Raw genomic sequence first — 17,978 nt, forward strand, 5'->3', positions numbered from 1 at the left:
TGTGAATAGTGTAAAATAATAATCCTAAACTGACTACATCTAGGTATACATACATATACACAATTTCTATCTGCAAAATTGCAAGATGTAATAGAACAAATTATGTATATCCATATAAAAATAAATGCATTGCAGATAACAATAATGATAATAAAATTGAATAGCAGAATTGCCAAATAAATGCATTGCAGATAACAATAATGATAATAAAATTGAATAGCAGAATTGCCAAATAAGCTCAAAGAGAAAGGTCCTTTGAGCTTATCTGGCAATTCTGCTATTCAATTTTATTATCATTATTGTTATCTGCAATGCATTTATTTTTATATGGATATACATAATTTGTTCTATTACATCTTGCTATTTTGCAGATAGAAATTGTGTATGTATGTATACCTAGATGCATTCAGTTTAGGATTATTATTTTACACTACTCACACTCTATACCTAGGTGTTTACTGTAGCTCTGCCTAATTTGTTCATTTTTTTCATTTTTTATTTTTATTTTCCCTAGAATATTTTTTTTTTTTTTAATTATTAATCACCTTTACACCTCATTCATCATTTATTTTTTATTTCAATGTATTTTATTTTTATTATTATTTTTATTTATTTATATATTTTTATTTTTGTTTTAGGGTAGGTCAGTGGATTTCTATTTTAATAATTTTAATCTTCAATTGTTATTGCCATACACGTCATATTTGGATATACGGATATACATGGATATACATAATTTGTTCTATTACATCTTGCTATTTTGCAGATAGAAATTGTGTATGTATGCATACCTAGATGCATTCAGTTTAGGATTATTATTTTACACTACTCACACTCTATACCTAGGTGTTTACTGTAGCTCTGCCTGATTTGTTCATTTTTTTCATTTTTTATTTTTATTTTCCCTAGAATATTATTTTATTTTTTTTATTTTTAATCACCTTTACACCTCATTCATCATTTATTTTTTATTTTTATTATTATTTTTATTTATTTATATATTTTTATTTTTGTTTTAGGGTAGGTCAGTGGATTTCTATTTTAATAATTTTAATCTTCAATTGTTATTGCCATACACGTCGTATTTATTTATACCTCAGAGTTGTGTCCCAATTATATTTTGTAATGTCCCTTTACTAATGCCATACATAGAACTCCCCTTTTCTGGCCAGCTCTCTGTTGTTTCGCAGCCGGCGCACACACATAAATGCTTTCCCATCCATCCTCTGTCATTTACGGCCGTTGCGCATGCTCTAAAACGCGTTGTGTCTCTTTCACTCGGCTGACGTCACACGCTGGTTCTGCGAGCTGTCCTCTTCCTCCCTGTATGAGCGGCTGTTCCCGGCACGGTTCTCTGCCATCATTGTGGTCACAGATTAAGCGACACCTCCCCAGCTTGTGTTTCATCTGCAGCCCACCATCCGTTACTGATTTGTGGAGAGTTCTGTGCCAATATGTAAGTGGCTACTTTTCTTGTTATCATATTGAATAAAGCAGTTTTATTTAGAGGCGCTCCTCTCTCTCTCTCTCTCTCTCTCTCTCTTGTTTTCAACAGTTCCCTATGTGATGATTTTTATGTGACAGGTTTTCTTTATTGAGATATGCAGGGTCTAAAAGACCCTGCATGTCTCCCCTGTGCTCCACTAAATGTTTTTCAATGCAGATCTCATTGCAAAACATCCTTTCCCAGGAAAGCGAGCCGGGTACATCAAGAGCTTGACCCTGAAGGGACGTCAGAGACGTCACTTTCCGGGTCACAAGAAGAAGGGGAGGAGAGCTCTCCTCCTTCCCCTCTACCCACCAGCACCGTCATGGAGATCCCAGGCCCGCGATGGGCAAGCGAAGCCCGGTAAGCATGGCGAGACACGGGGGCGGGGCACCGGTACCTGGTGTGTGTGCGCGAGTGATTGGGCGGCAGCAGAGCCGCCTGAATGCTCTCAACTGACAGGCAGGAGTCTACCTGTCAGTTTCACACACAATCCCAGTGGCTGCAGCCACCCGATTGTGTGTGATGCCACCCGCCGTTGGGTACGTACGACGTACTGACCTGGTGGCGAAAGGGTTAAAATACACCTATGATAAAAATTATAGACCCTTCATTTCTTTGTAAGTGGGCAAACTTACAAAATCTGCAGGGGATCAATTAATTATTTTCCCCACTGTATGTATGCATTATTATGTAGCATTTTGTATTATGACACATATCGATAGTACATAGTAGTTGTCATTCAATTTTTATTTTTATTATTTTTTTGCTTATTGTTATGGCCAATTGCAAAAAAAGTATTGGTTATTATTTGAGTTTAGCAATCCGAAAACTGGTTGGCTGCTTTTAGGTTTCTGCTTTTTATGAACATCATTATTGCCTTGCTATACTTAAAGCGGACTTCCGCCCCACAAAAAATTTAAAGTCATCCACAAATACTGTAGCTGCTGACTTTTAATATTAGGATACTTGCCTGTCCTGGAATCCAGCAATGTCGGCACCCCAGCCGATGTTTCCATTGGCTCTCGGCTGCTGCTGCCGCCATTACCTGTAAGGGAAACCGGCAGTGAAGCCTTGCGACTTAACAGCTGGTTTCCTACTGCGCTTTCTGAATTGGCTCGGCGGTAGGGGAAGGAGGAGGGGGGCCGAATTTCCGAAGTGGGGACGGGTACCTGTCTTCCCCCCTCCCCCCCGAAAGGTGGCAAATGTGGCAACGGAGGGGGAGAGGAAGCAGATAAGCGGAGATTCCACAATTTGGATGGAACTCTGCTTTAAATTATCACATTAATTTTACTGGTGTACCATTCATTTAAGTCTGAAGTATTTACAATGACTTTGCGCTAAAACGTGACATCTGTACAAATGGTAAACCATAGTGTGGTAGAGTGCATGGCACTTTCAAGCATTGAGATAAAACATGTTTATTAATGTGTAACAGGATGATGGGCCACGACTTTACCCCTCTCCAATCTCTCCTGAGCCAGTTGCCTTCTCTTTGAAGAACCTCAAGGTACAGCGGAAAGAGGATGGCGTTTTCCGCCTCATAGGTAAGGACTCTACTGAATACTATAACTCTGTATGATTTTTTCTTAATGCAAGCGAAAGAGGGGTCTACCTGCTTGCATTACAAAGACATGGGTGCAACAGGTATTTAAACACTGTTTAGTAAAATGTTTAATGCATGCTTGTGCACAGATATTTTTTGAAATGCACTTGTATTGCTGAGGAAAGTAAAATCCAAGGAAGAAATAGGAATTCCTTACCCAACAGATACTTGTTAAAGCAAACCTGTGCCCAGACTATTCACACTAAAGTATTACATATTCTGGATGAGCAGTAAAAGCTCATTATGATGTTTGGCAGCTCTTGGTGAATCATAGGGTGTGTGTGACAGGAGGTGAGGAGGCATTATTTCTCCTCCTTACTGCCTATTTTAACCCTGAAAATGCAGACCCACTATGCAACAGCCACATGCATTGAATTCGGTTATGGCTCTATTTAGCAGAAGTACTGCCTATCAAAAATACAACAGGGGGTCTAATTTCTCCCACGGCATATATACAGTCCTGATCGGCTGCATGTCTTTGATTGGTGGGCGGTTGTTGGAAGGTAAACCGCAGTTCAGTCGCCTGTGCTTCCTGCCCGCTGGGCACACCTATGAACAAGCCGTAAAAGCAATTAAAAATATGCCCCTGTTCAACTCTGTAGCTATAGACTTTTTTGGGGAAATTTATTTTCAAACGTCAAACAAAGGCACCAAAATCATAACTGTATTTTACAAGGGGAGCAGAATCCTGGCAACTTACCAGCCCACCAATGTAGACACGAAGCAGATGTTTAGAGCTGTCAAAAATGTTAAAGCATGACTTTAGAATCTCAGTTTGTACTTTATACTTTACAGCTAGTAAGAACAGGGATTAATTGTTTTAAATCTTTTTTTTTTTTTTTTTGTCCATCGAGGGTCACAGGAAGTCTTTAACCTTCAGGGTATACTGACTCCTATAGGAGGATTGGTCACTGGCAAATAAAAAACTGCAGAGCAGCGCAGGATAATCTTCTACTACCAGCATGTTTTCGTCTTTTTTGCTAGTGTTCTAGGGGGATGGACATCTTTTCTTCATCTCTGCTGTGTTAAGACGAACCTATCTTTCCTAGCACTGTTTTCTTAATTTTTTTTTCCAATCAGGACTCTTCTCTACATCATTGCTGGAGCTTTGTATTTTTGGTTGCCGGAATTATCTGGCATGGCCATCTTCCGCCTGGCTTTTGGAGTTCCACATTCGGAATCCACTGCAGGGCCAACATGGAAGTAAACTTTGGATGCTGCATTCTGTGTAGGGCTCTTTCTAGACTCTGTTTTGGTAAGTTATCTACGGAGTGCTTTCCAGGTCCAGAGCCCCTTGCATTGTCTCAGTGCTCACCTTGTATATAAAGACTCAGTAAGTGGGCTGGTCAGGCAAAGTATTGGGAACTACCTTATTTGCATAGGTTTCTGGGCAGTTTCATTCCCTGTTCACCTCAATTTTTGATGTGGGACTGAGGACTGACCTCATTTGTTCAGTAGAGTGACGCGTGTGATCCATGCTCTTTTTTTCACTATTCAGTATTGAGGAAACATCTCCCCACTGCCACTCCTGCTTGCAAAGAACTACATGGCACTCTGATCTTTGATCTTTTTCTGCTGCCCACCTACAGTAACTTTGGTCACCTTACTCCATCCAACCCTCACCTTCCTCCAGTCTGGATTTCTTGAGTACTCTGAGGCGGTCCTTGCTATGACTTTAATTTGTAAAACCATGTGTAGCGCCCCCCTTGGGCTCTGCCCAATAAATCCCCCCTTCCCAGAAAGCACAGCGGCCAGGAACCTCCTAATGGGCTGTTCTGGAAAAAGAACAATCATTAAATAGCTCAACCTAGTTGTAATTCTCAGACTGGCCTGTGGTACCAGTGATGCCTACTGGCAACAGTGAGAAATGCACAACTAAGTTAAAGTGGTTGTATAGTCTTTTTTTGAACTTTTACCTACAGATAAGCCTATAAAAAGGCTTACCTGTAGGTAAAATTAATATCTCCTAAACCTGTACGGTTTAGGAGATATTTACTTTTAATGCAGCCCCTGACGTCATGCGGCGCATGTGCTGTTAAGGCCCGGCTGAAAGTCCGGCAGAACTGCCAGACCTTGCCGGGAAAAAGACTCCCGCGTGTGCGGGAGTGACTCACAGCGCCGGAGCCGCGATACCCGGAAGACACGCCGAGGCAACATGTCAGCTCCCTCGGCGTGGATCGGGTGAGATACCAGCGCCTCGTTCTAAAGTGAGTATTTCATAATGAGCTAGTATGCGCTGCATACTAGCTCATTATGCCTTTGCCTTGCAGGTTTTTTTGTTTGTTTTGTAAAAAAAAAAGTGCGGGTTTACTACCGCTTTAAGTTTACAGCAGAACCAAATAAACTATACAATCAAATCTGAGCTGTTTACATCTTAGCCGAAAACTAAATTAGCACTATAGCCCCAATTTTAGGAACAGGGGGCTACACAATCCTCCCACTAAGGGAGACAATGTCCTCAGTGTCTAAGGAAAAATAAAAAAAACAATAACTCTCAAGCCTGAGAGTAGGTATCTTAACCAAAAAAAAACTTGGATGGGAGAAAAGAAGGGTAAGGCAGTAAGAGAAGGTTACAGTGTCAAACAACAATCAACAGTATATTCACATCAAACATGTTACAGGAACCTCACTATCTATCTAACTGCCCCCACTTTAGCAGCTTGATAGGAGATCTTTGTTACCTGAAAAAGAACAAGGTTACACACACAGAAACACATAACAGTATCACTGATCAACTGGGAGAAAGCCTCACTCCCAGGAGAGTGAAACTTTCTTCCACATTTTAAATGCAAAGCAAACTAGAATTTAACTTAAAAGTCCATCCCTTTCTATAAGTAACTTAGCCACCATCTAGCGGCAGAAATCAGTATTGCAGAAGTCCTTAGTGGCAAAGTATTGAAATTTCTGTACACATGTAGAAAATCTTGAACACAAAGTTCTCTAAACCTAGAACTATCTGGCTATGTACCCCATAGTCCATTTAGAGTAAAGAACTTTTCTCAGTCTTTGTTCAAAGGACCGAAGACTCTCCTCTGAGTTTTAAACAAACTGTTGCTTTAGAGCAGAGACCGATATTTGCCAGCTGAACTATGACAGTCCCTTTAAAATGGTTACCAGTAGAAACGAGGATCTGGCAAAATAACCGGCTTCCCTTGTTTATCCACAGTAGTAACATAGTAAACAACATCTTCTTTTCCAGGTCTACAGATGACCACTTTGTCAGAGTAGACATCCCAGCCATAGTTCCATTGAAGCATGCATCCGTCATAACGCTCATCCATGACAGATAAATATCCAGTTTTTCTGAAAGGCTTTTGGTACAGACAGGTAGTCCCAGATAGCTTCATTGTACCACTCCTCTCGCTTTGATTCAATTTCTTGCATAGTCTCCGAAGGAACATATGGAAATTCCAGGCCATATTCTGTAGCAACTCTTTTGTTGAGCCCTCTTTGTAAGCGAGCAAGCTTTGGCAAGGCTCTGGTATTCCCCAATCCAGGAAGCACACACAGATTCAGAGACTTTTGCACCATGGCTTTAGCAGACAACTTTTTAGTTTCAGCTGGACTGATAACTTTAGGAAGAGGCTCACTAGTAACACTTGGCGTTTGCATACTTATTGATGTCTCTCTAAAGTCTAAAGCTGCCTAATCTGGGAAAGTGAAGGTAGAGGCACCACCCTCACTATTAGCCCACAATAGTTCTTGTGATATAGATTCAAACAGTTCATCATCACCAGATAAATCAGACAAGAATTCCAGCTAAGAATCCCTTTATTCTTCCGCAGGCCTATATTTACACATTGACCCCACTGAAATGCTTGTCCCAGATTTCTCACCAGTTCCTGACGTTGATTTCCCAGGAATGACGCCTTCCTCGGATCCCGTTTCTGGTGGTCTTTGGGGTAGGCCTCAACCCCGGCCGCAAGGTGCCTTTACATAGCCCACCTTCTTCTGGACAGGTGCAGCAGGCACAGTAGCGATGTCTGATGATGGCACTTTAGTAACAGTAGCAGCGACATCATCAAATGAAACACTCATAGTAGCAGGCGTGATGAGTGTAGGTTTCCCAGCAGGAGCAAAAGCAGCAGCCTCCACTGTAGCAACACCTGTGGCCCAATCAACTCTGTAGGCACGGGGCGGCATGGTAGGGTGTTCCACAGCAAACAGGTACTCCCCGCAGTGCAGGCAATGAACAAACGGACGGAGATGTATGGCCAGTCCTCCGCACATATTGCATAACATACCAAGCGTTACATGGTCTCCAACACTATACAGCACCATCTGACCACGTGGCTTCAGGCGGATGCACCCCCTGGGTCTACTGGGAGCAAGGAGGTACCTCCAGAGACAGGGGGCAAGCTTACATTCACCCCAGGGCTGAGTCTATGGCTATAATGGGAAGTTAGAACAGAATCTGGGCGCCGGTCACTTTATATATTTGCAATGCTTTAAAGCAGAGTTCCGCCTAATTTTATTTTTTTTTTTAAAGTCAGCAGCTACAAATACTGCAGCTGCTGACTTTTAAAATAAGAACACTTACCTGTGCAGGGCACCCGCGATGTTGGCACCCGAAGCCGACCCGTCCCTCAGCTCGCGGGTGGAGGCGCCGCCATCTTCGGTAAGGGAATCAGGAAGTGAAGCCATTCCCTGCTGCGCATGCGCGTCTCGTGCAATCCCACTGGTCCCTGCTGTCTTCTGGGACCTATGTGTCTTCCAGAAGATAGTGGGGGAGACGGAGAAGGCGCCCGGAAGTGAGAGCAAAATACCTGTATTAGACGGGTATCTGCTCCCCCTCCCCCCTGAAAGGTGCCAAATATGACACTGGAGTGGGGGAGGATTCCGAAAAGCGGAAGTTCTATTTTTGGGTGGAACTCCGCTTTAATAAGGAACTTGAAAGAATTAGTAGGAGAGAGGGTTAGGGGAGGTTTCAGATACCATTTGCAGATCACTTACAGACTCCTTGAATCCAAAGGTAAAACAGCTTTCTCTTTTAGCAGACGTTGACTACCTGGATAGGCCTCTCACACAGACCTAGCAGCCGGTAGAATTTCTGGACAAGCATCTCTCACAGACTTAGCAGCCAGAAGAACTCCTGGACAAGCCTTTCTCTCAGACTTAGCAGGCAGGAGCTAGTTACCATGGTTTAGATTGTAGAATATGATTCAGCTTCACCGTGTCAGAACCTTTAAGCCATCCGGCAACAGTAGTAGTTTAGTTATAGGTGCGTCCTCCAAATGAGTTACCAGGCCCTCCTGAGAGACCAGCCTTCATCCTGGCTCAATCCGGCAAGGGTCCTCCCCTGGATCTCCTCAGCTTGGCTCGGGCTTCTTCCACACAGGCAAGACAGCCTAAGGACTGGGGATCAGTAGGCCCCAGACAGGCTTCTGGGCCTACTTGCAGAACTTGCAGCAACACATCCTCAGGCCAATAGCTCAACCTAGTTGTAATTCTCATACTGGCCTGTGGTACCAGTGACACCTACTGGCAACAGTGAGAAATGCAATCAGTTAAGTTTAGAGCAAAACCAAATAAACTATACAATCAAATCTGAGCTGTTTACAGCTCAGCCAAAAAAACTAAATTTAAAAACCAATGGTAACCAAGCAAAATCCGCTCCTCTTGCGTTCCCACCACTGCCCCTACAAATACAAAAATTATTTCAGTGAAGCTGCCACTTTAAATAAATAAAATGTGAAATAGTATATTAATTTAAACTCTATTACAATAGTGCAAAAAAATGAATATAAGCGGTGCTTAAATACCACTTTAAAAGTGATATGGTGAAAGCCTGTTTACACAGACCTACAACATAAACAAACACAAACAAAATTATATCACATAAATCACCCTGTGCCAGTAGTGAAAATAATATAATATAAATATATAAATGATAAAGTCCATAAACTTGATGCAATCGTTGATTTATGTGTAGAATTTCTTTAATTATCCACCACACCCGAGTGTCAGTGATTCCTCTCCCATCAGATAAAACACTTCTAAACTAGATATGCCTCGCACTCTCGTGCTCGGCAAAAAGACGTGAGAAAACCTCACAGGTTTACCAGAGACTCCAAATTCCATCTGTGTAAATACAGGATCGCTCCACATGTAAATAAAAATTGCACTAATAGTGTGATATCGTAAAAGCAAATTTAATAGCCACTGTGTACACTTCAACCATTACACTCACATGAATCTCTTTAAAAACGAGCAATAAATATCACAGCAAACTTCCAGTATGTGCCCAAACCCGTGCAATATGGTCACGGCGGACCCGAGGTGCGTGGATATATTCTCACCACCACTCGCTACTCGGGCTCTGATCACCGCTTCCTGAATCGGCTCAGCACGTCGCACACTAGCTCAGATGGTTGCCGTACAGCCACGCCCTGACATGTTTCGTCACACCGACTTTATATATATTTATATATATATATATATATATATATATATATATATAATTTCACAAAAACTAAATTTACACTATTGCCCCAATTTTAGGAACAGGGGGCTATACATGTCAGATTGGTCAAAATGCCTTAAGAAATCCAACCATTGCTGCAGTTTACCCCTTGCTTATTGAACGCGTGGAATGTATACCTGTAGCATTAGACTTCAGTTGTGATGGTTTGCTGATCTCATATCTCTGATCTAATTTCTCGTATGTGTCTCAAGTCAGTACAGATGTGGAGGGCACTTTGGCTAAAATGCTGGACTGTGGAACCTTTGTGTGTTTGTTCAGAAGGTTATATCCCAGGGTTGCCCACTCTTGGGTTTCTCACATCTAACCTTCCTGTGTTCCCACACAGATTAGCAGGCCTCCATTAAGCCCCCTCGCTTCTTCTGGATCAAAGTGTTATTGTTCAGTTTGGGTGGCAGAATGGTTTCAGAAGTCTTACTCGAGCCGGTTCACTGTTCCATATCCAAAGTTAGAATTTGCCCCATGTTGAATCCTCAAAGTGATTTGTAAAAGGTCACCTTGTAAAACAACCCATTCAGTTTAAAATAGACATGAAAGGCAAAACATCTGTGTATGGATATAAAAAAAAAACATTCTAAATATCTTTTTTTTACCACTTTCTTACAAGTGATCACATTATCTCTGTTCTAAGCTGTTTAAGAGCTTGGGCAGGAGAAACAGCAGCTTGCCAAGCTTCACAGTGAAAGGCTGTGCAAGTGGGGCGAGTCAGGGCGAGTCTGATCATTGGAGGAGAGCAGGCTGAGTTCCCAGCATAGCTAGAGAACTGACCATGGTGTGCTCTCCTGCTTAGTGTGGTCGGTTTTTAATAGGAAAGCAGAGGGACTGGCAGGAACTCCAGGGATCTCACACAAACTAAGCAATACAAAGAGAACAGGAGAATTTTTCATACAAGTACATGGTACAGCAGGCACATATCAGGAATATGAAATGTTGGGGTAACAAATGCTTTGAATGTATGTACTCAAGTACAGAAATGCTGCATTCAGTCTACCAAATTTGTCATGCCCTTCTTTCACCTGGCAGACTTTCTAGCTTCTGTGAAAATCAAGGATGTTTACCTTCATGTCCCCATCCTTCCAGATGTTTGAAATTCCAATGCTTTGCTGTGGAGCCCCTGCACTACCAGTTTGTTGTTCTGCCCTATTGCCTCTCTTCTGCACCTCGGATGGCTTCTTCCACATCTGTTTCGACAGGATCAAGATGCATGGCATTCTGGTAATCCTCATTGCTCTGTCCTGCCACAAACAGCTGTGGTATGCCTGTATGCAATCCGATCGTTATGATCCTTTATTCCAAGGGCCAATTACAAGGTCCATCATGATATGTGAAAGACATCTTGCACTTGGTATGAGTATCGGAGCTTCCACCCCAGGAGTTTACCTGGACCAGTGTTTGGCTCTTGGCACTGTCGAAGGTCAAGCTTTTGAATTCTATCAGGTTTCAGATACTGTTGGTCTCTCACTTTGAATAAGGTCTTTGTACAGGGGGTCTCCTATGTAGCTCCCCCATCCATTCTCCAGTGACTGTGGGAAAGGAACCTGGTTCTCTTTGCGCTTCAGAAACTGCATTCGAAACTCATGTGAGACGACCTTATCTTACAAAGAACCTTCTTTGTTTTTGCAAAGGGACAAGGTGATGTTGAGGCTTAGCACTTTCTACTTGCCTAAGGTTGTATCTTCTTTTCACCTTAACCAGGACATTTTTCTTCCATCCCTCTGTCTGTCTCCAGTTCACCAAAAGGAAATTTCCATCTATTATTTGAATGTGGTTCAGGCTGTGTGAGTTCTATCTTTCAGACACTGCCTCTTTTAGAAAGACTGATTGACGATTTGTCATCCTGGATGTACCCTGAAAAGATGTATCGGCTTCTCTTTCCCATCAGTCAAACCTATTGTGTAAAGGTTTGTTTCCTCTCAAGGTGCATTCTGCTAGATCTGTGATTGCTTCTTTGGCTTTTCGATACTAAGCAACTTTTTTCCCAGATTTGCAAGGCTGCCACTTGGTCTTTTGCTCACACTCTAAATTCTACCAGCTGAATGTTAAGACCTTGTCTTATGCCAGCTTTGAGCATTAGGTGTTTTTAGATGGCTCTTTGAACTGCAGGCAGTACCCAGTTTCCTTCTTTTTTTTTTTTTTTTTTTTTTTAGATCTTTAGCTTTTGGTTACTGTGTTGCCCACCTCTCAGTTGGAATGCTTTTGGATGTCCTGAATGTTAAAGACCAGGTTTTGAGAGACCAAGGGTTGCTAGGTTTGGTGATCCTTACAATGTTGAAGGCACGCAAGTCTACCTCTCGGAACATTTATCATAACACTTGGAAAGCTTATATTAACTGGTGCAAAGCTCTGGGTGTCCATCTCTGCTCCTTCTAAGTGGCTCCGGTTTGGCCTTTCTTGAATGGAGCATTGAACAAAAGCTAGCTTTGACTAATATTAACCACTTAAGGACCGAGCCTCTTTTTTTAGATGTGTTGTTTACAAGTTAAAAATGGGTTTTTTTGCTAGAAAATTACTTAGAACCCCCAAACATACATTTTTTTTCTAACACCCTAGAGAATAAAATGGTGGTCCTTGCAGTACTTTCTGTCACACCGTATTTGCGCAGTGGTCTTACAAGCGCACTTTTTTGGAAAAAATACACTTTTTTTTTTAATTAAAAAATAAGACAACAGTAAAGTTGGCCCAATTTTTTTTATTGTGAAAGATAATGTTACGCCCTGTAAATTGATACCCAACATGTCACGCTTCAAAATTGCGCCCGCTTGTGGAATGGCGACAAGCTTTTACCCTTAAAAATCTTCATAGGCGACGTTTAAAAAAATTCTACAGGTTGCATGTTTTGCGTTTACAGAGGAGGTCTAGGGCTAGAATTATTGCTCTCGCTCTACCAATCGCGGCGATACCTTGCGTGTGGTTTGAACACTGTTTTCATATGCAGGTGCTACTCACATATGCATTCGCTTCTGCACGCGAGCTCGGTGGGACAGGGCGCGTTTAAGTAAAACAAAAAAAAAATTTCTTATTTATTTTACCTTTTATTCTTTATTTTTACACTGTATAAAAAAAAAAAAAAATTGTGTCACTTGTGTAAACATCCCTTGTAATAGAAAAAAGAGCATGACAGGACCTCTTAAATATGAGATCTGGGGTCAAAAAGACCTCAGATCTCATATTTATACTTAAATGCGATAAAAAGAAAAAAAATTTGTCATTTAAAAAAAAAAAAAAAAAAAAAAAAAGGCCCTTTAAGAGCTATGGGCAGAAGTGATGTTATGACGTTGCTTCCGCCCTGCACTGTTATGGAGACGGGTGGGGGCCATCTTCCCCTCACTCATCTCCATGCCCAGCTAGCTGCTGCCATAACGATATCCCCCTTTAAAGTAAGGACGTATATCTCCGTGCGGCGATCCGAAAGTGGTTAAGGCCCACGTTTCTGCCCTTGCAATCTTCTTTTAATCAGCATCCTGTGGCCACACACTCTCTTTGGTTCTTTTGGTACTTCAGAAGCCCCCTCCTTCTGTTTGGTTTGTCCACCCTTCATTAAGGCACTGCTTTTGGACATCCCTATTGTCAAAGAATATAAGAGCTGTGTCTGTTAATGAACATAAGAGAAAAAATATTTTTCTTTCTTTTTTTTTTTTTTTTTTTTTTTGTACTTGCCGGAAAATCTCTTTCTGAGTTAATTTATGGACACAGCACCCACACTTCTATTTGAGTTTATATTTTCTTACACTGCTTTGTGTTGAAAGGTGAAGTAAAGCCAAAGCTTTTTTGGCTATACAGTGCCTTGAAAAAGTATTCATACCCCTTGAAATTTTCCACATTTTGTCATGTTACAACCAAAAACTAAAATGTATTTTATTAAGATTTTATGTGATCGACCAACACAAAGTGGTACATAATTGTGAAGTGGAAGGAATATAATAAATGGTTTTCAACATTTTTTACAACTATATATGTGAAAAGTGTGGCGTGCATTTGTATTCAGCCCCCCTGAGTCAATATTTTGTAGAACCACCTTTTTGCTTCAATTACAGCTGCAAGTCTTTTTGGGTATATCTCTACCAGCTTTGCACATCTATAGAGTGAGATTTTTGCTCATTCTTCTTTGCAAAATAGCTTCAGCTCTTTTTCAGATTGGATGGAGAGCGTCTGAACAGCAATTTTCAAGTTTTGCACAGATTCTTAATTGGATTTAGGTCTGGACTTCTGACTAGGCCATTGTAACACATGAATATGCATTGATCTAAACCATTCCATTGTAGCTCTGGCTGTATGTTTAGGGTCGTTGTCCTACTGGAAGGTGAACCCCGCCCCAGTCTCAAGTCTTTTGCAGACTCTATCAGGTTTTCTTCTAAGATTGCCTTGTATTTGGCTCCATCCATCTTCCCATCAACTCTGTCCAGCTTCCCTGTCCCTGCTGAAGAAAAGCATCCCCACAACATGATGCTGCCACCACCATGTTACACGGTGGGGATGGCGTCTTCAGGATGATGTGCAGCGTTAGTTTTCCGCCATACATAGCTTTTTGCTTTTAGGCCAAAAAGTTCAATTTTGGTCTCATCTGACCAGAGCACCTTCTTCCACATGTTTGCTGTGTCACCCAAATGGCTTCTCGCAAACTGGAAATGGAGCATCTTATGGTTTTCTTTCTACAATGGCTTTCTTCTTGCCACTCTTCCATAAAGGCCAGATTAGTGGAGTGCATAACCAATAATTGTCCTGTGGACAGATTCTCCCACCTGAGCTGTGGATCTCTGCAGCTCCTCCAGAGCTACCATGGAACTCTTGGCTGCTTCCCTAATTAATGCTCTCCTTGCCCGGACTGTCAGTTTAGGTGGACTGCCATGTTTTGGTAGGTTTGCAGTTGTGCCATACTCTTTCCATTTTAGGATGAGGGATTGAACAGTGCTCCATGAGATGTTCAAAGCTTGGGGTATTTTTTTATAACCTAACCCTGCTTTAAACTTCTTCACAACTTTATCCCTGACCTGTCTGGTGTGTTCCTTGGCCTTCATGATGCTGTTTGTTCACTAAGGTTCTCTACCTCTGAGGGCTTCACCGAACATCTGTATTTATACTGAGATTAAGTTACATACAGGTGGACTGTATTTACTAATTAGGTGACTTCTGAAGGCAATTGGTTCCACTAGATTTTAGTTAGGGGGATCGGAGAAAAGGGGCTGAATACAAATGCACACCACACTTTTTAGATATTTATTTGTAAAAAATGTTGAAAACCATTGATCATTTTCGTTCCACTTCACAATTATGTGCCACTTTGTGTTGGTCTGTCACATAAAATGTGCACGGTAACTGCTTTGTTACCTCTGTAGCAGAGGGGGTTAGAGGAGCTGCCCATAGGCAGTGCTGTATTCTTTTCTGCCTAGTGTCTTACTCCTGTAGATGGCACTATAAAACCCTGTTGTCAAAGAATGTCATTGTCTCTGTCAATGAACTCAGAGAAAGGGATTTTACGGTAAGTAGATAAAATCCCAGTTTTTCTTAATCATACATTAAACAAAAAGCTAACAGGCCTACAAAAATGCACAGGTGAACAGGGAGGCTCAACAAAACCAACAGAACTGTCTGAAGAACCCTACGACCAAAGCTGACATCAGCTGAGGTCTGAATGTTCACCTGATATGACTTGAGGAACATGTGAACCAAAGACCAGGTGGCAGCCTTGCAAATCTTAGAAGTAGATGTCTGAGCCTGAAAGGCCCAGGAAGCACTAACAGATTTGGTAGAGTGCACATGGACAGTGAAAGGTGGAACCTTGTCCTGAGCTCTATAGGTTTGAAAGATGAGCTGCTGAATCCACCTGTTGATAGTGGAATGAGAAACAAGCTGACCTTCAGGAACGAAACAACCAAAATATCAGACACTGTAGAAAGAACAGTAGCTGAGAATTAGACTTGAACAGTGTGTATCACATCCAGACAATCGCCTTAGTATGATGTTGAGCAGGGCATAGTAAAAAGAGAACAATGTTGTGGTTGAGGTGAAAGGAAGAAGCCACCTTAGAAAGAAAAGAGGCTTTGGGACCCAGACCAGACTGGAGGAAAGATGGGATTCGTCCTGCAGACTACTGGGATGGAACTTTCTAGCCTAGCACCTAGAGAAATATGTTTTTTAGGTGAAGTGGTAGAATTTTGAGACGAGTCTATTTCCTATCTTTTAAGAGCTTAAGGATAACTGTATTGGACATAACAAGGCTGTAAAAGCCAGTGACCATGCATACCAAATATTTGCTAACCCATCAACACAGTAGAGTAGGACCACATGAATGAGTTCCAGTTGTTGGAAAACAGAAGGATATACGATAGATCCAGAATCCTGAGGCATTACCTTGGACCAGACAGCTAGGGTCTGGCAGATGGACATGATCGCAATGCCAGATTCTAGGACAGGGCCTGTCAGGAAGGATAATGCCTTATCCACAGGGTTTTTACCCTCTACAGCGGGCATCACTAAATGGCAGACAGCAGACCACATCCGGACTGACTCCCTGTCCTGTCTGCCGTGCCATTTAGAAGCCTGTTGTGCCCTGCAGCCATCACCACTGTCATCCTCGTAGCCCACAGCGGGAGGCAGGACAGTTCTGCACAGAGCGTTTGCTTCCCGAATTCACAGGCAGGTGATTTTCGCAGGCAGGTGATTGCTTGCTAGGGCATCCTAGCAAGCAATCACCAGCTTGCAGTTATAGGGGGCTGAGGACAAAAAAAGGGGGGGTGGCTTTAGATAGTACTGGGGGGGCTTAAGACAGTAGTGGGGGGCTTAGGACAGTAATGGGGGCTTCGGACAGTAATGGAGGAGGTGAGGACAGTTATGGGGAGGGTGCGGACAATTATGGGGGAGCTGATTACAGTAATGGGTGGGCTGAGCACAGTAATGTGGGAGGGGCTGAGGATAGTAATGGGGGACTAAGGACAGTAATGTACAGAGGGGATTTTGATGTAAAGAGAGGGATCGTGATATGAGGCTCAGTTCAGATCTGCATACACATTGCAGGTAGGGAAGCCCATTCATTTTAAAGGACTACCCTATAAGAAAGCCAGGGAAAGAAGTTCTGACCTTTTTTTTTTTTTTTCTTTTAAATCGCACTGCACCAAGCCGCTTGGTGCTTCAGCCCTATGTGGTTTGGTGCATGCAAAAATGTGCCGTAGATTAGCGATGTGTGGGGGAAAATGTGTGTTAAGAATTATTGTCACTCTTGCACATCTGCTAAAGAACAGCACATTTCTCTGCAGGTCAGGAACACGTTCGATTTTTCATATATTCTCCAGTCACAGAGATGTGATCGTAGCCTAAGAGGAAAGGGGGGGGCTTTGATGTAAAGGATCTGCATCACCACACAAACATGTGATTCAGACCTCTTCTGGAAGAATATTTGATTGACTGGACCTCCCTGTGATTTTTTTATTCAGTACCCCTGCTCTACAGGGACAGTCGGTCTTGTTAAGACATGAAATGGCCAGGACCCACTGCAGGGATTGCCACTTTTTTTCAAGAAGCCCTCCTCAATAGGGCACTGCTAGGCTATTCACTATTTTAAACAGGTTGCAAAAGTGAATGTACTAGAAAAGTTTTCATAGGCTGGGACTTTTAAGAGTACCCAAGCTGGTACAGTAACTGATGCAGGTAGGTCCAAGTCTGGGCATTTGCTTGACTGCATCTATAAGGACCAATATGGTATCCTATGTTTTGGAGTTCTATCTATTTTTATAAATGCAATTTATTTTTTATAACATTTTTTTCTAGGTGAAGAATCTTCAGACCCTGTATCCAGAGCAACACATCCTTTTGTACATATCAACAACAGCTCAGAAACATTACCTGAAAGTATAGAGGTGAGATGAGCAAACTAGCACTGCACTTGTTAATACGTTCAGGGACACATCAAAAATATATACAGTACATTCAGTAGGTAAATGTTTTACAGGGCAAATCCATAAAAGTAAGAATCCTTTGTTGACATATACAATTATTGGAATTCTTTAAAGTGGAACTGTAACAAAAAAACTTAGTAATACTAAACAGAGATATGTTAATTGCCATATTTAATTCACATAAATCCTATATGTCATATCACAGTATTTTTTTTTTAATCCTCAAAGTACCTTATACCTGCAGCACTGTTGTGTGATTACATTCTCTTTCCCTGTTCTTTTCTTTGGCATCTATTACTGCAGTCCTGATTTGTGTTGTGCCAGTAACAAAAAAAGATCAATTCAAATTAAAGTACAAATATAAGAAAAACTGTTTTACAGTTTTTGTGCATTAATATGATGTGAGCGGAGTCAAAGAAGATTGACACTAGCAACATCTGCATCCAAGGCTGTTTTCTTTTTTTTTTTTTTTTTTTACTTTACAGGTATTCGCAATTACATTTGATATATTTATTA

General features: G+C 41.7%; 1 protein-coding gene across 1 annotated transcript in view; it reads left to right on the top strand.

The window, feature by feature from the left end:
- BLTP3A (bridge-like lipid transfer protein family member 3A) overlaps window positions 1-17,978 on the top strand; it is a 151,834-nt gene that overhangs the window by 129,976 nt on the left and 3,880 nt on the right. Inside the window, exons 19-20 of the mRNA XM_073616011.1 lie at window positions 2,925-3,033; window positions 17,335-17,423. Of these exons, the coding sequence (XP_073472112.1) occupies window positions 2,925-3,033; window positions 17,335-17,423 (198 nt within the window). The remainder of the gene's footprint in view (window positions 1-2,924; window positions 3,034-17,334; window positions 17,424-17,978) is intronic.

The sequence above is a fragment of the Aquarana catesbeiana genome, linkage group LG02, assembly GCF_042186555.1.
Source record: "Aquarana catesbeiana isolate 2022-GZ linkage group LG02, ASM4218655v1, whole genome shotgun sequence".
Lineage (NCBI taxonomy): Eukaryota > Metazoa > Chordata > Amphibia > Anura > Ranidae > Aquarana > Aquarana catesbeiana.